This window comes from Rattus norvegicus, chromosome 14 (assembly GCF_021556685.1).
Source record: "Rattus norvegicus strain SHRSP/BbbUtx chromosome 14, alternate assembly SHRSP_T2T, whole genome shotgun sequence".
NCBI classification, from domain to species: Eukaryota; Metazoa; Chordata; class Mammalia; order Rodentia; family Muridae; genus Rattus; species Rattus norvegicus.
This window is the reverse complement of record NC_141547.1, coordinates 43,231,403-43,256,013: the sequence shown is the minus strand read 5'-3', so window position 1 is coordinate 43,256,013 and position 24,611 is coordinate 43,231,403. Positions and strand designations below refer to the sequence as shown.

The window sequence follows — 24,611 nt, the reverse complement described above, 5'->3', positions numbered from 1 at the left end:
GTGATCAACAATGTTTTTTTTTTTTCCAGCATATCTGATTGACAAGGTCAAAATCAAAGGCTACTATGCATTCAAACTGACTGAAGAGAAATCTAAGCCTAGATTTGGATTTTTCACATCTGACTTCAAAGCTAAATCTTCTGTACAGTTTTATAGCAAGCTGATCAGCAGCAGCGGCTTCTCCTCTGAGAACAGAAGTCCTGCCTGTGGTCAGCCTCCAGAAGACACAGAATGCGCCATTTGCTCCTTCCTTACACAGAAGAAACCACTCATCTTCTTTGGTTGTTGCTTCATCTCCACTCTGGCTGCACTGCTATCAATCACTATTTTTCATCATCGGAAGAGAAGAAAATTCCAGAAAGCAAGGAACTTACAAAATATACCATTGAAGAAAGGGCACAGCAGAGTTTTTAGCTAAACTATCATTTCTGTCAGTTTAAAGATTCACTCCAGTTCCGCCTACTGATAACTTACAATGAGAGACAGCTCTAACCCAGGTGAAGACAATCGTTGCCTTTGAAGTGTGGTTCAAATCATACCTTTAGGTACCGACAATCAGTGAATCAGTTCTTGGAGCTGAAGATATCCAACAGTAACTCTGGGCATGACCCTGAACATTGCTTCGGGAAGTGTGAATCGCTATTTCACATCCCTTTTTCTCGGTAAATAGCAATCTATTCACGGCAAAGAAATTAATTTTAAAAAGTGAAATCTTGTCTTAGACTTCGTAGTTTAAACCTGCTTTGACGTCATTGTTGTTTTGAGACAGGTCTATTACATAGCTCTGGCTTTCATGAACCTTGCTATGTAGACCAGGCTAGCCTCAAAGTCTTAGGTCCGCCTGCCTCTCAGCCTTCTGAGTACTGGGACTAAAGGCGTGTATCACATGCCCAGCTAAAACTATTTAAACCTGACAGTCAGGGACACACTCTCATCACGTCTGACAAGGTGCTGTTGGTTAGGTCAGGGCTGTCCTCAGATGGAATTTACAGACACAACAGGGCTTTAGCTCACACTTGTCCCCAGGCCAAGCATAGGCTCTAAACACACCAATGCTAGCTTTCAGGCACTTCTTAAACATCCAAGTTTGTGAGCTCTCTCTCACTGGACTTGTAATTTTTTTTCTATTTATTTTTTGTGGCTTGGTGAGTGGGTTCAAGACAGGGTTTTTCTGTCCTGATACTTGCTCTGTAGAGACCAGGCTGGCTGAAACTTAGGAGCTCCGCCTGCCTCCCACGTGCTGAGATTAAAGGTGGACACCACTATGCCCAGTTTGGACTTCTGATCTTAAAGGAGCTTCATGGGTGGAAAGATGGCTCAGAGGTTGAGAGAACTGGCTGGTCTTCCAAAGATCCTAGTCCAATTCCCAGCACCCGCATGGCAGCTTACAACTGTCTGTCATCCCAGTTTTAGATCTGACACCTTCATACAGACATACATGTAGGTAGAACACCAATGTACACAAAATACCATCCCCATGGGGCTGGGGATTTAGCTCAGTGGTAGAGCGCTTACCTAGGAAGCGCAAGGCCCTGGGTTCGATCCCCAGCTCCGAAAAAAAAAAAAAAAAAAAAAAAGAAAAAAAAAAAATACCATCCCCATTTTAAAATAAAGTGGCATTACCCCTATTTTGCCCTTTTTTTTTTTGAGGTGACACGATTTGCCACACTGAGCAAAGTTTAAAAGATGGATTACCAATAATGATCAAAGGATCATTATTTGTAGTTGTGCATTGTTGTTACACACACACGCACACCCAGAATATCTGGAGCCAGTCACATTATCCAGTCATTGTCAACCTTCTTCAGGAATTTAGAGTCAAAGAAAAGTGGCTCTTCCACAAAGAGTCTTAGTGATAAACCATAAACTAAAATGTTAAAGTGATTTTTAATTGCATTTCAGATCTATCTACTGTTAAACCTAAGGCATAACTAGGATTCTTTTTGCATTTTTCAAGACAGCGTTTGTGTAGCACTGGCTATCCTGGAACTCTCTGTACACTAGGCTGGCCTTGAACCCACCTGCCTCCGCCTCCCAAATACTGGTATTAAAGGAGTGCATCACCACTGCCAATATATTAAAATTCTTATAATCAGCACTAATTAAAGTGTTTTGCCTCCATATGTATGGATGTTCACCTGGCACTTGACCTGACTGCTCTGCAGGGGCTACACGCGCTCCTAACGAGTGTCTCTACAGCCACACAGGTTTCTGTCACTTGAATTCACTCCAGAAGGGTTTTAAAAATCACTTCTATAAACCTCCATGCCTCCGTCTAAGAGCTAGGATTACACGTGTACTACCATGCTAAGTTCAGTTTTCTATTAACCATCACTTTTTTGTTTTTTTGTAAGATAGGGTCTCACCCATTATACAGCTGAACGTATGTATATATATGCACACATACACGCACCCCTCAGGATAACCTCAACTCCCTGATCCTCCTGCCTCAACTCCACTGGAGGGGCTACAGGAATATACCACCACATACCCGACTAAAACCTTCCCTATTTAATGTCTTCTCATTAAGCTAAGTGCAGAACTCCTTCCCAAACTTACCTTGCTGAGTTCCCCAAATGTAAAGTACCTAGCCCAATGGTTTCTGCTGTCACACTTTGGGGAAGGATATGAAAACCATGAACTCATGATCACTAGAAAAGGAAAAGTTCTGAGTAGCTACAGAAAAAAAATCTCATTTTACATATTCAATAAAACCCACTTCTCATTAAACCTTTAAACTGGTGTTTAACCTGTTAAATGAAGTACCTTGTGTCTATCTTAACCTTCAGTGCTATACCAAATGACCTGGTTAAAGCTATTTATACTGATCATTGGAGGTCAACAGATTTTGGCAATTTTCTTGTCACCTAAACTGGCCAAATACATAGCTGACACTAGTTCTTCCTTAAACCCCTGCAAGGATAGGACTACAGACAGGATAAGTCACATCTAGTAGCTGGAACCCTGTTAATCCTAGGCAAGCACTGTTAACTCAATCTAGCCCTTCAAGACAGGGTCATAGCCTTGAATGGCCACAAAGCATCTTTTTTTTTTTTTGGTTCTTTTTTTCGGAGCTGGGGACCGAACCCAGGGCCTTGCGCTTCCTAGGCAAGCGCTCTACCACTGAGCTAAATCCCCAACCCCCACAAAGCATCTTAAAATTACCAGAAATTGAGTAGCAAATGCTCTCCATCAGTCCAGACATTCTAGTTTTGGTTGTTCTAAGGCAAAGCTGTGGATGGTGGACACTACAGCGCTACTCTTGCATCTTGCAGAGTTTAGCTCTCAGCACTCACAACTCCAAGCGGTGACAATTCTGGCTCCAGGGAAACACTTGGAAATATATTCAGACATAGGCAGACTCGGCACTGCCTGTTCCCCAGCACTGATGAAGACATGCTGCCCTGCCTCAAATGCAAGGCAAAAGGGCAACAGACACCAATTGCACTTATAAAGGACACCGGTTTCCAAGCTATCAAGGGCTGTGTTGTGGTACTTGCCTACAATCCAAGCATTGAATAGGCAGAGATAAGGTGAAGTCTGAGGCCATCATAGGAGACCGCCTTCTCCAAGAAGTTACAGGTCTAGAACTAATCGAATATGCCTAGCATTCAGTTTTGGGTGACAGGTCACTTGCCCAGTTGGATGGGGAAGTAATTCACACAAGCATCAAGTCTGTTACAACCCTCTTGCTTCAACCCCCATCACCTCCGTGCTAGAATTACAACTCTACAAAGATAAACTCCAAAGAGAAACCACCACGACCTCTATTTTCCAGCTCTTACTGAGACAGCCCTGCCCACCCAACACTCAATGTTATGCCTGGGTGAAGTCAAACAGCTCTAGGTCCTTCCTCAAGAGCTATCCTCACTCAGCATTCACTAGGAAGGTTGCCTGTCATTGCTACTTTAGGCCACTTGTTTCCATGAAGAAAAAACCCAAAACAGAAAACATTGTGTTGCTTCAGTATCAGTTGACCCATTAAGTAGTAAGATCAAGGACACACAAATCAATATATAAGTCTTTTATTGTTTCCACAGAGCCCAAACTGTACTTGTTATCAGGATCTTGTTTCTGAAGCTAGGAAACTGTAAAAAAAAAAACCAAATATACAAAATACTTTTGTCAATATTCCTGTCCAGAAAGTTCTGTAATCATTTTCATAGCATACTACATTCATCTGAAACAGTCATAGACATGGGTGCCCACCTGAGGTCTCATTCGTCAGGCTGCTGGACGGTTCCCTTCTCAGAAACATAGATGCCATCCAAAAACTTCCTGATATCCTTGTTTTTAACTGTTGTGGCTTGCTGAATCAGAGCCGCTACACAGGAAGAAGTACACAGCCATTATTTCACTACCAAATTCATCTCAAACAAGGCCAAGTAACTGGAACTCAATCCCTGGAGCCTACACAGTGGAAGGAAGAAGGAGGGACTCCTTCATGGCCCTTGGATCTCAACTGAGCACAGTGGCACACACCCCAATAAACAAAGCCAGCCATGTGCCACCCATTTTGAACTTGAAACACAAACATATAACCATTTCCTATTCATGATACAAAGCACAGTATAAATTGCATACACAACAGATTCACAATGATTTTTTCTTATTTCTCAGAAGTTTTAAAACAGAAATCAGACACAAATTCAGCCTCAAGGCTCAGATAAAATATTATAACAGACATTAATATACACACCTGAATTTGAAACAAGTTCAATATCATTTCCTTCAAGGATTAACTCATCCTTCTGGGCTTGAGAGACAGAACAAGCAACACCTGAAAGAGGTGTATTCAATAGCGTTAACAAGAGAACTCTAAAAATTACAAGAAACAAATCAAGTTCTTTAAGATTCAGAATTGGACTTCTGAACACACTGTTATCACAGATGACAAATGTGACTCCCAGACCCCACAAAAACTGCTGGATCTTACAACTATTTCAACATACTCCCTCTTCAGGAAAAGTTCAAGTGATCAGAACTATGAAGTGCTGAAATACCTTCACCACATCAAACACAACCATTCTATCCAAGACCCAAGGACAACGAACTGTAATAACTTCCCCGTCATCTCCGAAGGTGCACACATACCTGTCCTCATCCGAACCCTCCGGATGTATTTTTCACCCAAGAAATTTCGGATTTCAACCAGAGACCCATTCTCCTGAATAACGACGTTGATAGGGAAGTGAGCATACACAGACCTCATCTTGTAACGGAAGCCCTGGATCAAATAAGCAAGCTGTGAGCAATCTTGAACAAACTCAGTTTTCAGTTCAGGCTGGCCTAGATTCTGAAATTCCTCTTCAGCTTATTAAAGCTCCTGGGGGAAGCTTTGCTTTACCGTCTCCTCAAGAGCACAAAGGGTTTGGGGATTTAGCTCAGTGGTAGAGCGCTTGCCTAGGAAGCGCAAGGCCCTGGGTTCGGTCCCCAGCTCCGAAAAAAAAAGAACCAAAAAAAAAAAAAAAAAAAAAAAAAAAAAAAAAAAAAAAAAAAAAGAGCACAAGAGCCTCACTTTTGGCATTAGGATATGGTGGAGTTACCATAGACACTACCAGATAATAAAGGACTTCAGACTATTAGGCTAAATAAAAGTCCAAGTTCTTCACGGGAACAGGGAGCAACAGGGAAGCATGATCAATCAGGCACACAAGAGACTTAAAAAACAAGGTGTATTTATGAAACAAACCTCTGCAGCACTAACTGTATTTTGGGAGAAAAGATTTGGAACAGTGACTTCAGATATGCACAAGTCAGACCTTTTCTATCCATTAGTCCCACACACCAACCAGTAATTCTTATCTCCACTATAACATACCTACCAAAAAAACCCTGAAACTGAAGTGTAGGAGCCTGCCCAGCAAATTCTTAGGTTTGATCTGTGGTACACCCCACTCTCCAAAACCTGGGTGTAGTTCGTAAGAGTGTATCCTGCCCCTACACATTTATATTCACAAAACACATCCAAGAAACCTCTTCCAAAGGGTTAAAAAGCATTGTGGGGGGCCGGCTTACCAGTGTCACACCCTTGATCATGTTCTGAACATGACTGCAGATGGTTCTGACAGTGGCCAGTTCCTTCCTGTTACCCCACCACTTGTCAACACGGAGCTGTAACAGAACAAAACTTTAGAATTAAAACAGCATTTCTACCTGGTGCATACAAGAGCATTCAAAAGACACAAATGCACTGTATGTCACAGTGTCACTTGCTCAGGACACAAGAGGGACGGTATACCTCACCCCTAAACCCTGAGAACACAACCAAGTTCACTCAGAGAAGAACTGAGTCTGAAAAGCCACTCAGCCACATGTGGGGAACATCTGTTACCCGGCTTCCCAGCATTGGATTTGACTTTATAATTTCACTGAAGCTAAATCCTAATTTCAAGCACCCAATCGGTATTGTTCAAAGTCACCCCTCTGCCTCCCCCCAGTGCTGGGATTAAAGATGTGTGCCACCTCGCCCGGCCAAAGGCACCAAGCCTCATGCTGTTACAAACACCTGAAGTATCAGAAGATACTGAAGTTCTTACCCTTTTCTTTTTCTTTCCAAGAAGACTCAGCTCTACATTGATGTGATTGAAGTCCCTCCTCAGAGTTCCTCTGGGGCCCTTCACAATGACTGTGCGCCCCTTCAGAGTGATGTCGACTAGAAGAGAAGATGAACTCGTGAGACCCCAGGCAAGGGACTAGAGCATGCAAGAAATATGTCAGAGCAAAGCGTGAAGCCACCTACCATTTTCTGGAATGTCGACAGTCTGATTGCTGAGAATGGTCTTCATTCTGAAACACAAACACCCGGGTAAGAAGGCTGGAGCAGGGAACGTTCTACACCAGACACCGAGCACAGTTCCGCTCCAAACGGAAATCGCCAGCTAGGAAGACAAGCAAGCCGGCAAGACACGAGTGGGTCCGTGACAAGGAGTGGCCTGGGGGTGCATGGGTCGGGAATGAGCGGGCACCAGAGAAGTGTTAGGAAGTCCGGGACGGCGAGCCATGGCGGAATGGCTGCGGCCGGGGTGGGACTGAAAGCCCGAACGCAACTTCTAGCTCGCGCCACCAAATCCAAAGGGCGTATGTCGTGCAGGGGGACAGTCGGGACAAAGATTCGGGGCATCGGGTCCATGCCGCTGGGGTCCCCAAGAGAGGATGGGTTTAGATTCCAAAGGAACGCAGGCCCTAACCTCCTCACCTCGCAGTAGATGGGGCAAAGAGAGAACGTCCTTCGTCATCACGTTCTTGTAATCCGTCAGGGCGCTGGCGTGTTGCGTCACGACCGAGCGACGGTTTAAGGCAAAACTACTCGATCACCGAGCTAGTCGAGTCGCGCAGGTTCGACGATCGCGTATTGCGTCATAAGTAAAGCGACGGACTTTGAGACCCGTCCTGTTCCGGGGGTGCTGGTTCCTCGGTCCCTTGACCCTCCTAAGATCTAAAAGAGGGGATGGCTTTACGCTGCTGGGATGCAGCTCGCAGCCTGGGGTCCCGGGTGAGCGACAGGAACGCCATTGCTTATCTCAAGTTCAAAACCAGGGAAATCGTTCCAGATATCTTTTTTAAAGCCGTGGCATATCTTAAGTATTGCAAACTTGTTAACATATTTTTAATACCCGTCTTAGGAATAGAAGACATGAAAATGTGGCATGTTAAGCCACTTCCTAAGGTTTTCTGATCTATATTTAGCAGTTATATTTGATCTGATCCCTACTTTTTCCCATTCGTCAGGGCTGAGTGTCCATCAGGGTCCCTGTAACCTAGGCTGGCTTGAAACTAAATTCTTAGATCAATTCTTAGAGTCCTCCTCACTCTGCCTCCTCTGAGTGCTAGATTACATGTTTGTGGCTTGCGGTTCTTCCACCCTGAGCCTTTTTCAGATTCTGATGAGTAGTTAAATCGTTTTACATAATTTCTGAATCAGTTCTTTGGCTTTCTGTAGATATTTGGAAGATATGCGTGCTCGGTTAGAGCATTAAGTTCTTTGCCAGATGAGAAAAAGAAATTTTTGCATAATGGGCCAGACCTTCAAGATTTTGTATCTGGTGATCTTGCAGACAAGAGTACCTGGGATGATTATAAAGGAAACTTAAAGCGCCAGAAAGGAGAAAGGTAATTGAATATGAGAGACCATTTTGATTTTGTGCACTGTTTTTAATCAAGCTTTGAATAGATTTTTCTGCACCCTTTGACCATTTTTCTTTGTCCTTCATAAAATGACCTGACCATTTTATACTGCCATATCCCATTTTATATCTAGCGTCTACTTGAGAAAGTATAGGTTTTCCTCTTGATAAACCTATTTATTTACCTTATTTATTTATTTGGGTTTTTGGAGATAGTTTCTCCATGAAACCCTAACCCAGGCTGGCCTCAAAACTGAGATCTACCTGCCTGAGATCCCAGGCGCTGGGATTAAAAGTGTATACCTCCACCCCCAGCTCTAATGTTCCTTTCCTGAGAAAGTTTACATATAGCCTATGGTTATTTAGTTGGTTTGGTTTTTGTTTGTTTGTTTGTTTTTTTTTTTTAAAGATTTATTTATTTATTATATATAAGTACACTATAGCTGTCTTCAGACACACCAGAAGAGGGCATCGGATCTCCCTACAGATGGCTGTGAGCCACCATGTGGTTGCTGGGAATTGAACTCATGACCTCTGGAAGAGCAGTCGGGTGCTCCTAACCGCTGAGCCATCTCTCCAGCCCTGTTTGTTTGTTTTTGATGATGTACAGTTGCCTGCATACAGAAGGCTTTGGATGCCAGATTCATAACACACAATAAGCAAATAGTAACAGAAGCGTGGTGGGGATTTGGTGTACAGTGTTGTTTTCAAAAATACTTATCCAGGGGCTGGGGATTTAGCTCAGTGGTAGAGCGCTTACCTAGGAAGCGCAAGGCCCTGGGTTCGGTCCCCAGCTCGGGGGGGGGGGGGGGGGGAAGCTAAAAATACTCATCCAGGGGGCTGGAGAGATGGCTCAGTGGTTAAGAACATTGACTGCTCTTCCATAGGTCCCGAGTTCAATTCCCAGCAACCACATGGTGGCTCACAACCATTTGTAATGGGATCTGATGCCCTCTTCTGGTGTGTCTGAAGATAGATACAGTGTACTCATATATAAATAAAATGAATAAATAAAAAAATACTTCTCAAACAGCTTCTAGATCAGGGAAAACTAGGGATATAGCTTCCATTCCAAAGGTTAGACCTGTCTTTTTTGTTGGTTTTTTTCATTTCATGGCTTAAGTCAGAGTTTATATAGTCTGGGCTAGCCTTGAAATTACTATGTAGTTAGATTTGACCTTGAACTCCTGATTCTCCTACCTATTTGGATTAAATTGTAGCAACACAGATGTGAACCACTGAAATTAGCAAATTGTCTCCCTTATTAATGACTAGAGCCTAGAATGCAGGATAGATAGTGTGCACTTGGGTTCTTTCCTTATTCTGAGTTACTGTAGTAATTTGTAGTATTCACAGGGAAGAATATGCTAAAAGGCATATCCTTCCTTTAATTAGAACAGTATAGCAATGTACGTTTGAAGGTAGCTATAAGCATTGCACCCACTTCGACTCCATTATCAGTGTTTTCTAAAGCAGCTTAAACAGACCGAAATTTGAGTCTTTGTTCTTATTACTATAAAGGAAATGAGTTAGTTCAGAAATATGGAAAAGGCTATCCTGGGAATCTGCTAGAGCAAAGGTACATGCTTTCCACAGGTTGGTAATGGACCGTTCTCTCTGGCTTTCCCTAGGTTAAGACTACCTCCGTGGTTAAAGACAAAGATACCCATGGGTAAAAATTACAATAAGCTGAAAAATACGTTGCGGAATTTAAATCTCCACACAGTAAGAGTGTATTTCCTCTTTGTCTCACCCAGCATCTGTACTGTTTCCCCATATTTGTAAAGGGTTTTTTTTTTTTTTGAGGGTTTTTTGTTTTGTTTTGTTTTGGGTTTTTTTTTTTGTTTTTTTTGTTTGTTTTTGTTTTTGTTTTTTGAGATACAGTCTCATTAGGTGGCATAGGCTGGTCTGGAACTCACTGTATAGGCCTGTTTGTTCACAAACTTGTGATTCTCCTGCCTTACCTTCCCGGGTACTCAGATTATAAAATGGGTGGTGCCAGATGAGATGAGAAAGAATTGATTGATGAGTGTATAAAAGCAGCAAAGAGAGCAGATAAAGATGAAAAGTGAAGTGTTCTCAACAGTAATTAAAAGGTACATAGACGATTAGGGTGGGAGTGCATCCCAGTGTCGTCTCGTGTGTAAAGCCAAGTCTAATTTTCCTACAAGACAAAAAAAGGTGATTAATTTCTTCTGAACTCTGTGGGAAGCATAGGCAGTCGTTTAGATAATCTGACTGTGGGCTGCAGAGATGGCTCAGTGGTTAAGAGCACTGACTGTTCTTCCAGAGAGCCTAGGTTTGATTCCTAGCACCCACATGGCAGCTCATAACCATCTCTAGTTATGGTATGAAATCAACTCTAGTTTCAGGGGATCTAACACTCACTCTCTTCTGGACTGTTTTGACGCAAGGCATGCATGTGGATCACAGGCATACATGCAGGCAAAAAAATCTATACATACAAAATTATAATAAAAATAATTTTTGTTTTTCCTTTTTTTTTTTTTTTCTCTTTTCTTTTTTTTCGGAGCTGGGGACCAAACCCAGGGCCTTGCGCTTGTTAGGCAAGCGCTCTACCACTGAGCTAAATCCCCAATCCCCTTTTTTGGTTTTTTGAGACAGTGTTTCTGTGCATAGCCCTGGTTGTCCTGGAGCTCACTACGTAGACCAGGCTGGCCTTCATATCCTCCTGCTGCTGCCTCCCAAGTGCTGGCACTAAAGGCATGCACCATCACCACCCAGCTACTAAAATAATCTCAAAAAAAAAAGGACCACTAAAGAACCTAATACTCCATTGTTGGTAGGTCGGTCCTTTCAATCTGATGCATCGTTTCCCTTTTTCACAGGTATGTGAGGAAGCCCGATGTCCAAACATCGGAGAGTGTTGGGGAGGTGGGGAATATGCCACCGCCACAGCCACGATCATGGTAAGGCAACCTGGCCTCTACAGCTTAGTTCAGGATGGTATGGAGATGTCTAAACCCTCAGCCTAAAAACGTGAACTGTGAATGCCCAGTGAGACTCTTAGCACATATGAGTTTATGAAAATCACAGAGAGACCCTGATGATCTTGTCACATATGTGACTTCACCCTCTCTGAATTAATCTGTTATTGGATCTTCCATGTATCTGATATGGAACTCTTTGGTGCCTTAGGGTATGTGTTTGCATTAATGTTTGGAAATATTTTTCATAATTATATGTCTTGTGTATCTATCTGTGTGTCATCTACTTACCAAGCAGTACTTCCAGTGGAACCCCACTCAGATGTGCCTTCATCTTTCTCCTGAATAGCCAGATGGCTCAATGGGTAAAGTCACGTACCGTGAAGCCTGGTAACCTGAGTTCAACCCACAGGACCCACCAGTGGAAGGAGGAAACCGACTCTCACATGCTATTCTCTCATGTCCTAGTGTTCTCACACGTGTGCATACCCATACCCACAAAATAAATAAAATGCCACTTAAAAAAAGAATATATTTTTAGCTGGGCAGTGGTGGTGCACATCTTTAATCCCAGCACTCAGGAGGTAGAGGCAGGTGGATTTCTTGAGCTTGAGGCTAGCCTGGTCTACAGAGTGAGTTACAGGATACTCAGGGCTACACAGAGAAACCCTGTCTCAAAAACTTTTTTCCAAGTCATTTCTTGTTGATTATTGAGTTGTAAGGAATCTTTGCAAACTATGAGGTTGTAAAGAAAAGCAATACAACAGACCTGGTACCTCTGGTTAGACTTTATTTCTAGTTTGTTTGTTTGTTTGTTTGTTTGAGACAGGGTTTCTTTACATAGCCCTGGATGACCTGGAACTCACTCTGTAGACCAGGCTGGCCTCAAACTCACAAGAGATTTGCCTATCTCTGCCTCGCAAGTGAGCACCATCACCCATCTTAATTATTCTTAATTTTGTGCCTATGTATGTGAGCAAGGTGCATGTAGAGGGCATAGCCACTTGTTTACTCCATGTGGGTGCTGGGAACTGAACTTGGGTCTTCTGAAAGAACAGTCCTCTTAAACACTAAGCCATCTCTTATTTAAATTCTGGTTGCACTGTGGAACCCAGGCTGACCCTGAACTCATGATCTTGTCTCAACTTCTCTGGTGCTAGGATTGCAGGTTGGCTTTAGGCTGACATTCTGTTGTTGTTGTTGTTGTTGATGACGGCGACGACGACTACGACAATGGTTGCATACATGTGGAGATGTGTATGGAAGTCAAAGGACTGTTGTTGTAAAAATATAAAAATAAAAAAGTATTGTTGGTCTTTTACCCCGCTAGGCCCACGCCGCGGTGCCCCAGATATCTGCTAGATATCTTAGCGGAAACACATCCCAGCTGCATACTTTCCTACACTCAAACCCTCAATAAAAGATTAAACATACAAAGCCCAGTACCATCCATCCCTTGAGAACATTAATAACAATCTGTAAATACGCAGAGCAGAATCTTTTTTTTTTTTTTTTTTTTTTTTTGGTTCTATTTTTCGGAGCTGGGGACCGAACCCAGGGCCTTGCACTTCCTAGGCAAGTGCTCTGTACATCACTTGTCACGGCTCCTCTGCCCCTCTCTCCCTCTCTTCTCCTCTCCCTCAGTCTCCTCCTCTTCCTTCAAAACTTCTCTCCCGCCCATGTTTTCTTCTCCTCCAATGATAGGCCTCCTTCTATCCTGTACCTGCTCCTCACCAGTACTTTACAAATTCAATGGAGAGGTAGTTCTGGTGAAGTCACCTGAGTTCTGAGTCCTTGACTAGGCTACTGTCGTTGGGGCAGTGGAATTAGCATCAAAATACAGTAACTTCTGGGCAAACCACAACAAAGGACTTCCCACCTTTGCCTGGGATCTGAGAATCAAACTCACTTGCTTGCAAGTGCCTTTCCCCATTAGCCATCTTGCTGGCCCCTTAAATTATAAAATGATCTGTTCCCTCTGGTCCCATAGTCCCTCCAGTTCTCTTAGCACTTACTTAAGTATATCCTTTCTTTATCCACATTTCTTATTTCTTAACCAGATATCATTTAATCATGAATGTTTTGGATTCTTGATACACAGAACCAGTCTGATGACATTCTTGCCATTTATTATTGGCACTGTACTCTTCAGAGTCATCTGCCTTCTTGATATAAATTGTACATCTCTATTCTAGTTGATGGGGGACACATGCACAAGAGGTTGCAGATTTTGCTCTGTTAAGACGGCAAGAAATCCCCCTCCATTGGATCCCAGTGAGCCCGACAATACGGCCAGAGCAATCGCAGAGTGGGGTCTGGACTATGTTGTGCTGACGTCTGTGGACCGAGATGATGTGGTCGATGGGGGAGCTGAGCACATTGCCAAGACAGTGTCATGCTTGAAGGAAAGGTACTTGTCGTCGTCCCCCCCCCCCCCCCCCCCCCCCGAGCTGGGGACCGAACCCAGGGCCTTGCGCTTCCTAGGTAAGCGCTCTACCACTGAGCTAAATCCCCAGCGGTACTTGTTTTCTATTTGTTAATTTTTGAGGTCTTTTTTTCCCCTCTCTCTTTCCTTTTTTCTTTTTTCTTTTCTTTTTCTTTCCCCTTTTTTTTTGGAGACCAAATCTGTGTAGCCCTGGCTGTCCTGACACTCATTATGTAGACCAGATCAGCCTTGAACTCACGGAGAAGCACCTGCCTCTGCCTCCTAAGTGCTGAGGGTAAAGACGAGCCGTCACACCCAGCCCAGCACTGAGGTTTAATAGGTCACCACTGAAGAGTGAGTTCGTTGCGGATACAGCTTTGTGGTAGAATGCTTGCCTAGCATGCTTAAGGCTTTAGGTTTGATGCTTATCCCCTTCCTCACACGTCTTTAATCCCAATATTCAGGAGGCAGAGGCAGGTAGATCTCTAAATTCAAGGCCAGCCTGGTCTATAGAGTTCCTGGACAGCCAGGGCTACACAGAGAAACTCTGTCTGGAAAAAGACAAAGAAACCGTGAGTTGCTCTTGCAGAAGACCTGGGTTTAGCTCCCAGCTCACATGGTGGCGGACAACTGCCCTAACCTCACAAGGGAGGCAGCACCCACTTCTGCCCTGTGAGCACTGGACACACACTGAATGCATATGCATATACACAGGCAAAACACAGGCGGAAAAGAAAGATCTCTAGAAGAATAAAAACGTAAAGTAAGATGAGATAAACACGTGTCTGGACACAGTTTTCATTTTTATCTATCTGTCCTGCCAATTTTACTCATAGTCTACATTTCAAAAACATTAAAAAGGAGCAAAGTTGATAGATTGGTGGCACATGCCATTAGTCCCAGGGTTCAAGGGCAGAGACAGGAAGATCTCTGAATTTAAAGCCAGCCTAGTCTACATAGCAAACTCCAAGCCAAACGAGTCTTTCTACTTGTTACAGTTCAAAAAATATATTTTGTATTTTTTCAGCTCATAAAATTTCTTTCGAAAGCCACTATTGCATCTTAGGTGCGATTTTTTTTTTTTTTTGGTTCTTTTTTTTTTCCGGAGCTGGGGACCGAACCCAGGGCCTTGCGCTTCCTAGGTAAGCGCTCTACCACTGAGCTAAATCCCCAGCCCGCGATTTTTATTTTTTAAAGTCAGTTTCAGAGTTGCACACTGTGATCTTTCAGTCTCTTATTCACAAGGGGACAAGTGTGGTCTTTCCTATCAGGGAGCAGCTGCACTGCGCCTTTGGATTTGCCAGAAGCTCTGTGACCTAGTTCACATTCCAGGGCTTCGTGAGATAAACACGACCACCACAGACACGGGAAGATTAATGTTTGAATGATATTTCATTTAAAAAAAGAAAGAAAAAAGAGAAACAACACAAACCAACTCATGAGTCAGCAAACCCAGAAACCGTTTTGAAAGCGGAGAGCATGGTGAGATGTTTGCTAGAGGCGGTGAGGAGGACAGTGTCTGATGAGTTACAGAAGAACCAAAGTTGAAGAAGGTGGCGCTTGCAACCACACAAAAAACATCGCAATTCGTTTTCCAAACAGTAAGATAATAACGATAATAATTATGTTTTATATTTTGGTTCCTTTAAATGAGTTTGCTTTTTAGTCACCTACTCCAGTTAGGTTTAAAAGTCAGGTTCCTGTTCTTTCTGCAGTAGACGTCCTGATTGTGATGCCCGTGCAGTCCGCTCACTGCTCTCAGGGCTTTCGTGTAGTTGCTCACTTAGGACCCATTCTGTGTCCGTGCCTTCCTTAGCAAGACTGTGAGCAACAGACCTGCAGCTCTCCTCAGCTCAGTGCTTACCTTCTTCCTCCTAGGAATCCAAAAATCCTCGTGGAATGCCTCACCCCCGACTTCCGAGGAGATCTGAGAGCTGTAGAAAAGGTGGCGCTGTCTGGACTAGATGTGTATGCACACAATGTAGAGACGGTTCCAGAATTACAGAGGTGATTATGTGTTAGTGGGTCACAGCACACTGTGAACTCTCACTTTGCAGCAGCTCCTTCCTTTCCCTCCCCTTTCCTTTCCGTCCTCTCTTGCACCTGTCATTCTTTCTTTCTTCATGAATTAGTAGAAAATCAGAAAAGATAGCCACCAAGAATGAGTGACCAAGGGCTAAAGAGATGGCTCAGTGATTAAGAGCACACAAGCTTTGGCAGAGCTCCTAGCACTCGCTTCGGTTACCTGTGGCTCCAGCTCCAGGGTGGTCCAGTGACTCTGGGCTCCACTGACACCTGCACTCATGTGCACACCCCACACAGGCACATACATAGACACTATGCTCTATTCGTCCTATTAATTTTGTAGTTATGAATTATGAAGGACTGTTGTTCTACATAATGAGTATATTCAGATTTCAGAAAAATTAGCTTTTTTTTTTTTTTTTTTTTGGTTCTTTTTTTCGGAGCTGGGGACCGAACCCAGGGCCTTGCGCTTCCTAGGCAAGCGTTCTACCACTGAGCTAAATCCCCAACCCCAAAAATTAGCATTTTAGCTGCAGACAAAATTAAAAATTTCCTCCAACTTTATTGGGTATTTGGCTGTGATTTAATTAGCTACTCTCCATTGTTCTGTGTCTCAAGTCTACAAGAAGTTGCAGTGAATGGTACCAAGCATGTTGCTCCTGGATTATAAGCACAGCTTTAATCCAGTGGAGAAATATTTTGTAAGAAATTATTTCAGGCTGGCTTAGAGGACTCAGTGGGTGAGGTGCGTGTTGGTAAGCCAGATGACATGAGTTCAATCCCTGGAACCCACACGGTGGAAGGGGAGACCTAACTCCAGTCAGCTCTCCACAGGTGCCATTGTGGGTATTTACACACATTCACAGGCACACATACATACACAGATGAAATAAACAATAAAACAGATGTGTGAAGTGTAGTGGCACACAACTGTCATCCTAGCCCAACACGCGTGTACACCCATGTGTGTCTGGAGGTTGAGGATTGAGGGCTGCAAGTTCAAGGCCAGCATGGCTAGCATGACTGTTTCACAGTGTTAGTTTTCTATACTGTTAGTTTTATAGTTTTTTTAAATTGCTGTTTTTAAACATGTGTGAGTGTGCATGTGTGCAAGGACACGAACATCTATGTACAAGTCAAAGGATAGCTTATTGGTTGTTAGTTTTTCCTTGTATATGGGTATATTGCCTGTGTACTGTGTGCATGCAGAGCCCCTGGAAGCCAGAGGCTAGAAGGTGATACCAGTCTGCTGGGTCTACCGTTAGAGACAATTGTTAGCCCTTGTGGTACTGGAAATTGAACCTGAGTCCTCTAGAATAGCAGCCAGAACACAAGGCTCCATTAGAATTCAGAATTCAGCAGGGGGCTGATCTTATATTAGTTACGTCCAGCCCTTTGCCTTTCTTTGCATTTAAGCCATAGTATTTTGGCCATTGTTGAAGGGTACCACGCTTCCTGTACCGACCCTGTGTCGATATTGCCAGTAGTGGGTGCTAGTTTCCCTGGTTTCACTTCAGAAACATTATCCTTCCAGTGAAAATTCCAGAATGCTTTTCCTCCAAGCCTATGGTGTTATTACTTGCCAGCAGAGGGCAGTCCAACCTGCAGGAAAGAAATGCTCATAAAAGTTTCAACCCCCAAAGTGAGCCTTCCCTCCTTCTGCCTGGTTTCTTTTCTTGCTAGAAGTCATTATAATTTTGTGTTTCAGAATTCTAATTTCTCAGTGTATAAACAGAGTGATTTCTAGTCTGGTTTTCTCTGTCTCAAGACTTTGGGAGGCTTGACAGACCTAGGAAACCCAGAGAAGGCTGGTTTTGTTTTCAATGTTAATAAACTTTGTGCACAAATGACATATATGCTCAGTGAACCGTATATGCTAGAGCAGTGGTCCTCAGCCTTCTTAGTGCCGAGACCCTTTAATACGGTTCCTCATATTGTGGTGACCCCAGCCACAATATTATTTTTGCTGTAGTTCACCAGTGTAAGTTTGCTACTGTTATGAATAGTAATGTAAATGCCGGTGTTTTTGATGGCCTTAGGCGACCCTGTGAAAGGTTGGAAATGCTTGCTCCTCTAGAGTGTGCTTCTGGTCTTCCGGCTTGGTTGTATAACAGTGCAGTTGGTTGACCTTGTTTTGTCACTGAGAGCCACCCTGTTTTCCAGGAAAGTCCGTGATCCCCGGGCCAATTTTGACCAGTCTCTTCGTGTATTGAAACATGCCAAGGAGGTGCAGCCTGATGTTGTTTCCAAAACATCAATAATGCTGGGCCTCGGTGAGACAGACGAGCAGGTCTATGCCACGATGAAAGGTAACGGACAGGCGCTGAAAACAAAGCCCTCCATCCAGTTCCCTGAGGGGCAGCAGGAACTGCTTTCTAAAGCGCCTGTTAGTTTGCGCCTCCTCCAAGGTCATAAGAGCTGAACAAAGCTCCTGGAGCTGCGGCTAGGGCAGCAGGGGCCTCCCTGCCTCCACGTCCAGAACCAGAAAGGACGTGGGCACAAACAGCAACGTGCAGGAAAGGAAGCTCTTAGATCATGGAATGGTGTGCGTTTAGGCCTCTTCATCTTTACCTGTTCAGTGAAAACGGGATTTTATCCACTCCTCTCTCTGCCGCTGGGTGGTTTGAGAGGCAGTTAGGTACCAGGCCTTGGTGGATAAGGAAGATTCTGAAGCCATGTCTGTAGCTTAGAGGTAGGTGCTTGCTCACCAAGTACAACTGGCAAAGAAGGATTCTGGTACACCAGAGGTCAGGCCACACTCAGCGAGCACATCCTGCTCACCAAGGAAAACCCTAATAGAACATGTTGGGCCCAGACGGATGCTTTTACTTCAAAATAGTTGTTCTATTGCCTTTTTTTTTTTTTTTTTTAAATTCAGGTAGAGTTAGAGTTATTAAGAAAAGACTTTAGGGCTGAAGAGATGGCTCAGCTATTAAAGGTTAAGTTCATAACCAAAAAGATAAGAGTTCAGTTCCTAGCAACCATGGCTATCTCTCCAGCCATCAAGAAAAAAGAAAAAACAGTAAAAAGGATTTTTTTTTTTTTGGTTCTTTTTTTTTTTTTCCAGAGCTGGGGACCGAACCCAGGGCCTTGCGCTTCCTAGGCAAGCGCTCTACCACTGAGCTAAATCCCCAACCCCATAGTAAAAAGGATTTTAACGTAGGCTTGAGCATGGGCATTATTAGAGACACAGTAAAGGAAAGGTAACACACCTCCAGGCTTGGGCATGGATTCTCAAGAGTCATCTCCCTTCTCCTTTTATGCCTAGCAGACTTCCTGCTCTAAACCCTCTCGTCCTGTTTTAGCTTCTGTTTGATAACATTAAATGCATTTGTCTTTTCCCCGCTCTGTGAGCCCCCAGCCGTCCTGGAACTTTGTCTGTAGAGCAGGCTGAGCTTGCACTCAGAGATCCGCCTGCATCTGCCTCCCATGTGTGGGGTTAAAGGTGTGCGCCACCAGGCCCAGCCTTAGATTTTCCCCTCTGTCTCTCAGTTCCGCACTACTGTGGTAATCATTGCTGTGTTCTCATCGGAATCCATGGTGCTTTTGAATGAATGGGTTTTCTCCTGTCTTGTATTGCCTATGACAGTTATAGGTCACAGCATGCAAGTCCTCCTCCTGGACCTGTGCTTAGATCTGTAATTGTAGCTAACACCTGCTAAGTGGAGTCTTTGCCTTTCCCCTCAGCTCTCCGTGCAGCCGATGTGGACTGTTTAACTCTCGGGCAGTATATGCAGCCGACCAAGCGCCACCTTAAGGTACGAATGTCTTGAGTTGCCAATGGTCCTAGTGATTTGAAATAGATCTTCATTGTCCCCAGGTAGAGATTAGAAACCATTAGCTTTGTAGGATAGTGTCCGCGTGTATGTAGAAGTTTCCATCTTACTCACACCTAAGACAGCGCGCTGGTACTTACTGTTAGCAAACTGCTCAAGAGTTAAGACCCAGGAGATAGTATTCCCGGCATTTGTGGTCCTGTGACTTGGTACAGTTGCCTGCAAGACAAAGCTGACTAAAGAAAAGGAAGGCAGTTCTCTGTCTCTATAACAGAGTGTTTATTTACTGGAGAACTGTGTTGGGTAGCATCATGTGCTCTAGTGAGCTCTTAGAGCCCCAGGTTCAACCCCTAGTACTGACAAATAAAAAAAAGAAAACAGGCCAGGATTAGTGCTAAACAATATACAAGATAATTGGTCTTGTCCTCAGGCATCTTATACAAAGTCTTGGAATGATGTTAAAATGCTTGCAGACTGAGGTCAAGTCCCAGAACCCACGTTTGTTTTTTCCCTTAAGTCAGGCATGGTGGAATGTGCTTATAATCCCAGCACAGGGGTGATAGAAACAGGTGGATTCCTGGGGCTCATTGGCCAGCCAACCTGGTCTTCTTAAGAGTCCCAGAGGCCCGCAGCAAAAGAAGGTGAAAAATGCCTGAGGAACAACTTCCAAGGTTGTCTCTGGCCTATACATGTGTGCATGAGCACCCACCAAAGTGTGCGTGCACACACATGCATGTATACACACATACAGAATCTCATAGGCATGACCTGCTCTGGCTTCTACTATTAATAAATGAAGAACAAGGGGCTGGGGATTTAGCTCAGTGGTAGAGCGCTTACCTAGGAAGCGCAAGGCCCTGGGTTCGGTCCCTAGCTCCGAAAAAAAGAACAAAAAAAAAAAAAAAAAAAGAAGAACAAATATAAATGATCTGTATATTCTTGCTTCTTTACCTGTCGGAACCGCTAATATAGTACAAAGTATTGTTTCTTCCTCTCTAAATCCTCTATGATTAACTCAGATAGAATCCTACAGAGGAGAGGGAGGGGTCTGGATAAATGACGAGCCATCCTGAGTACATGGGTGTAGACTTTATATAGAATCAGAATTACTAAGAGTTCTGGAGTCTAAAGTGACTGTTTACATCAAGGTTGAAGAGTACGTTACTCCTGAGAAGTTCAAATACTGGGAAGAAGTAGGAAATGAACTTGGATTTCACTACACTGCAAGTGGCCCTTTGGTGCGATCTTCATATAAAGCAGGTAAGCCTAAGCCTGACTGCAGGAGGTGGCTCTGTACCCACTACCTCCCCACAGTGATGTTCCACCCCACAGCACTGAAGCCCTAAAGCAAATTACAGTGGGAATAAAAAGAGGTCTTTTTTCCTAGAATGTCTTTCATAGCTTTGTCATAGGGTCATATTAAAAAGCTTCTCTTTGGAGAAAGGAGGGAGAGGGAGAGAAGCTGTAGCAGGACAATATGGCGGGTGGTGTTTAGATTCCACGCTGTACCTTTACAGGTTGTTACAAATGTTTTGTTGTTGTTGTTGTTGTTATTGTTGTTGTTGTTGTTTTTGTTTTTTTTTTTTTTCCGGAGCTGAGGACCGAACCCAGGGCCTTGCGCTTGCTAGGCAAGTGCTCTACCACTGAGCTAAATCCCCAACCCCGTTAGAAATGTTTTTAAGGGATGGATGTGTATTGGGCTTTGTATGTTTAGGTGGGCAATTATATCTTATCAATTGGGCCAAAGGTTATTGTGTTGTGTGTTCTTTCATGTAGCAATTTAAGTGTAAGAAAGTGTGCAGCGGCTGGTCTGGGCCGCCACCGAGTTGAGATGTGTGTTTCTGGCATGGAAACCTGCCTTGGGAACTAGATAGGCAGAGAGATTGCTGCCAGGCTCAGAGAGAGGCCTTCGGCAGTGTGATATGGGATAAAGCAAAGAGGGTGAGAGGCTTTGCTGATTGAGAATTAAGATAACCAGCAGATATCTTGGGGCACTGAGGAGCCGGACCTAGTGGGGATAAAAGACAACCTTACTTTTTTTACTTTTTATATTTTTACAACAACAATGTTGAATACATGCAAACATTTAAAATAAAAGATAAAAATACTTAAAAAAAAAAAGCTTCTCTTTAGCTTCATTTGTTTCTCGTACACGTCCTCACTGTTCTCAGCCATTTGACAACAACACACACCATTTGCATAGCCGGCTATCCCATGCGTGACTTTCAGTAGCAGATCTCCCAGGAACAACAGCGCATGGCGCGTGTGATGCAGTTTTCTAGGAAATGTATATTCATTTGCCAGTGGTGCCAGCTTCATCCCCATGCTGTTGATTCCAGTTCCACGTAAACATCGAAAGCCCATCACCTTGTTGCTTGCACAGTTAATCTCCTTGTTGATCCCCCGACATAAAAGGGAAAACTAAAATCATTTTTTTCTTAAACAAGTTTTCAGTAGTTTGACCAACCTATTTTTTCATTTTTGGTGTGTAGCTCTTGCTTTGGTCAGCTGACTGAGCTGATTATGAAAGTAAAGACACTTTCCAAGGGATTAAAAAGTCACTTGGAGCTAGGAATGCAGTTCAATGGTAGAGTTCACACCACACATGCTTGAGGCCCAGTTCAGTTCAGTTCTCAGCAGCACAAGAAGAGAGTAGCAAAGAGGTCAGGTGAGTCCGGCTGCAGCACTAGCATTTGGGAGGACAGAAGAGGAAGCTGTCCTCCGTTAGTTAGGTCAGCAATTGGGATTGGTAAACTAGGTGTTTTGGGATATATACAAAATATGTTAATACTATTAATGGTCATTTAAGGGATTTCTGTGTTCACTGACATTTGAATCACAGATATAAGTTAGAATTCTGTTTAGAACAACAACAAAAAAAAAACAACTTTCTTTGTTGTGGGTGTTACTCAGTATACCTGTCAGGGATCTCAGTGTAGGCATGGTGCTGTGTGCTTGTATTCCTAGCCCTGGGGAGGAGGTCAGGCCACCCTCAGCTATGTGGGGAGGTCAAGGCCAGCTTGGGCTCCAGGAGACTCCTGTTTTTAAAAATAAAAAAACCAAAGCAAAACAGGAAAAGAAAATAAATTTAAGATATTCTCACGAACAGCTTATCCTAGTTATAAGAGCCAAGAATTTGAACTCTCTGTTATTTCTTAAATAGTAATAAAGCATGAAGTTGGGGTGTATAGGAGGAGTTGGGGGTTGGGGATTTGGCTCAGTGGTAGAGCGCTTGCCTAGCAAGCGCAAGGCCCTGGGTTCGGTCCCCAGCTCCGGAAAAAAAAAAAAAAAAAAAAGGAGGAGTTGGGGGTAGAGTCCAGGGGAATATGATCAAAATGTGTATTCATGTTTGAGATTCTTAGAATTAATAAAAATTCCAGGAATTTGGTTCAGCACTGACTAACAACAGGCTGTGAATTAGAAGTGAGACTTAAGCAGGATGGCTGTCAGATTGGAATACATACATATCATACATACAATACATATAATGCATACTATGCATACATACATACATACATACATACATACATACATACATACAATAAAGAGACTAGAACCAATATTAGCTTCTAGAAGTGGGTACCTAGAGTAATATTTATTTAGTTTTCTGTCTTTTCTTTTTGTGGTGGGTGGTTTTTTTTTTTTTTTTGTCTTTTTTTCGGAGCTGGGGACCGAACCCAGGGCCTTCTGCTTCCTAGGCAAGCGCTCTACCACTGAGCTAAATCCCCAGCCCCGGTGGGTGGTTTTTAATTTCTTTGTTTATTTGTGTAGCGACACAGTCTCACTGTCTAGGCTTTGCTGACCTGGGACTCATGTAGATCAGACTGACCTTAAACTCACAGAGACCTGCCTGCCTGTGCCTGCCTCCAAGGTCTGGGATTAAAGGTTCGAGCAGCCATGTGCAGCATAAAGTAATATTTAAAAGGAAATTTCCAACATTTGTAAGGAAGTGAATTATGATCTTTTAGTGCTTTTAAAGTCACTGCTAAAAGATAGAATTCTGGTGTGTAGAGAGCATTGGGGCTCAGATGATGGGCTCCAGTCTGGTGATATCTGTTCTGTGTCACAGTACGCACAAGAGGCTCGGATCCTGGGTGATCTTTTCGGATGTCGGTTGCGTTCAGGTCGTACTTGTAAGATGACAGAGAGGAGTGACCTCTCATGATCCTCATAAGATGAAGCCTCTGGGGCTGCGCTGCAACAGGAAACGCTGCGCTCATCTGAAGCTACACTGAACGGAGCCTCATGGGCGGAAGGGAGTGCGCCCCTCAGCGCACTAGCTCAGGCCCCACTCACGGGCGGGAAGGAGAGCTCTGGCTTCCCTGGAGGGGAATGAGGGAGTTAGCGATTTCCCTGCTCAGCTGCAGGGAGCTCTGCTTTATAAGCATCAGATCCATGCTAATGATGGCGGAACCGCTCTCTGGCTCTCTGAAACAACTCTGTCAGCCATGAGGAATAGTCAGCCTTTGCAGGGGATGAAGGCACGCAGAAGCAGCCCACGGGGTTGGCCGGCCATCTTGCAGAACCCTTGGTTATTGGAAGGAATAATAGTTGAGTGTCTAGAGATGAATCAGTCCTTTTGGTCCCCGAGCAGGCCTGGGCTGTTACAGAGAGAGGAAAGGGAGGGAGATGTGGTAATGCATTACAATCTCAAAAACTAGAAATTAAACCAAAACAATTGGGGAAATGCCAAAGATAAGGAATACTTAGAAGATAAAAATACTCCTTTGAGAGCTGAGAGGAGGGAAATGCCAGTAAATCCAGTGTTCTTTGTGAGGGTGGGATTCTGAAACAGGAGCTTGTTGCTGACTACTTTAGGATATTAATGTATTCTTATTTTTCCTAAATAGGTGAATTTTTCCTGAAAAATCTAGTGGCTAAAAGAAAAACAAAAGTTTCTAAAGTTTAGCCAAGACCTTCCAGATCATTGGAATGTTAAGATTTCACTTCCGGTTGGTGTGAGAGCGGTGCCATCCTGTCAGGATTCCTGTGCATGCAAACCAGCACCTGGTCTGAAATGTCTGATGTCTGGTCCAGGCATAATGGCATATACCTGTAAGTCCACCCAGGCCATCCTGACTTCCTGCGGAAGACCCGATCTCAAAAAAAGGAAAAGAAAGAGAAAGGAAGAAAGAAAACCGTCTGTAAGCTATACACACTTAGTGATGATAATTCATTTGACTTCTTACCAACCTTTGTCCTCATCCTTGTCAGTGATGTGATCATGGAACATCTTTGAATGGTTTGCTGTGGCCATTGTAATTTAAAAGTGTATTAACATTTAGAAGATCTTATAAATCACAGTAACCCA

At 43.6% G+C, this 24,611-nt stretch overlaps 3 protein-coding genes across 6 annotated transcripts in view; 2 read left to right on the top strand and 1 right to left on the bottom strand.

Moving 5' to 3' along the window:
- Positions 1 to 2,102, top strand: part of Klb (klotho beta) — a 51,860-nt gene extending 49,758 nt beyond the window's left edge. The window contains exon 5 of one of the 2 annotated variants that reach the window (XM_087582520.1): positions 30 to 2,102. In XM_087582520.1, coding sequence (XP_087438646.1) covers positions 30 to 418 — 389 coding nt within the window. In that variant the 3' untranslated portion in view covers positions 419 to 2,102. 2 annotated transcript variants of the gene reach the window in all.
- A 1,907-nt stretch (positions 2,103 to 4,009) lies between these two features.
- Rpl9 (ribosomal protein L9) lies at positions 4,010 to 7,254 on the bottom strand. Of its 2 annotated transcripts, none has more exons than XM_087582701.1 (8): positions 7,199 to 7,254; positions 6,743 to 6,881; positions 6,540 to 6,655; positions 6,019 to 6,114; positions 5,095 to 5,227; positions 4,700 to 4,780; positions 4,210 to 4,324; positions 4,010 to 4,088 (listed from the first exon to the last, which is right to left on the bottom strand). In XM_087582701.1, the coding sequence occupies exons 2-7, from the start codon at positions 6,786 to 6,788 to the stop codon at positions 4,218 to 4,220; spliced, it is 579 nt and encodes a 192-aa protein (XP_087438827.1). In that variant the 5' UTR covers positions 6,789 to 6,881; positions 7,199 to 7,254; the 3' UTR covers positions 4,010 to 4,088; positions 4,210 to 4,217. The 2 variants fall into 2 exon arrangements, with proteins under 2 accessions (XP_087438827.1, NP_001007599.3); NM_001007598.3 differs by having other exon boundaries at positions 6,743 to 6,789; positions 7,199 to 7,221.
- A 107-nt stretch (positions 7,255 to 7,361) lies between these two features.
- Lias (lipoic acid synthetase) lies at positions 7,362 to 24,611 on the top strand. 2 transcript variants are annotated; one of them, NM_001012037.1, is made up of 10 exons: positions 7,388 to 7,495; positions 7,943 to 8,112; positions 9,758 to 9,851; positions 10,976 to 11,056; positions 13,270 to 13,484; positions 15,378 to 15,506; positions 17,688 to 17,833; positions 19,212 to 19,282; positions 20,449 to 20,560; positions 24,151 to 24,611. In NM_001012037.1, the coding sequence occupies exons 1-10, from the start codon at positions 7,451 to 7,453 to the stop codon at positions 24,207 to 24,209; spliced, it is 1,122 nt and encodes a 373-aa protein (NP_001012037.1). In that variant the 5' UTR covers positions 7,388 to 7,450; the 3' UTR covers positions 24,210 to 24,611. The 2 variants fall into 2 exon arrangements, with proteins under 2 accessions (XP_087439207.1, NP_001012037.1); XM_087583081.1 differs by lacking the exons at positions 9,758 to 9,851; positions 13,270 to 13,484; positions 15,378 to 15,506; ... (2 more) ...; positions 20,449 to 20,560; positions 24,151 to 24,611 and having other exon boundaries at positions 7,362 to 7,495; positions 10,976 to 11,060.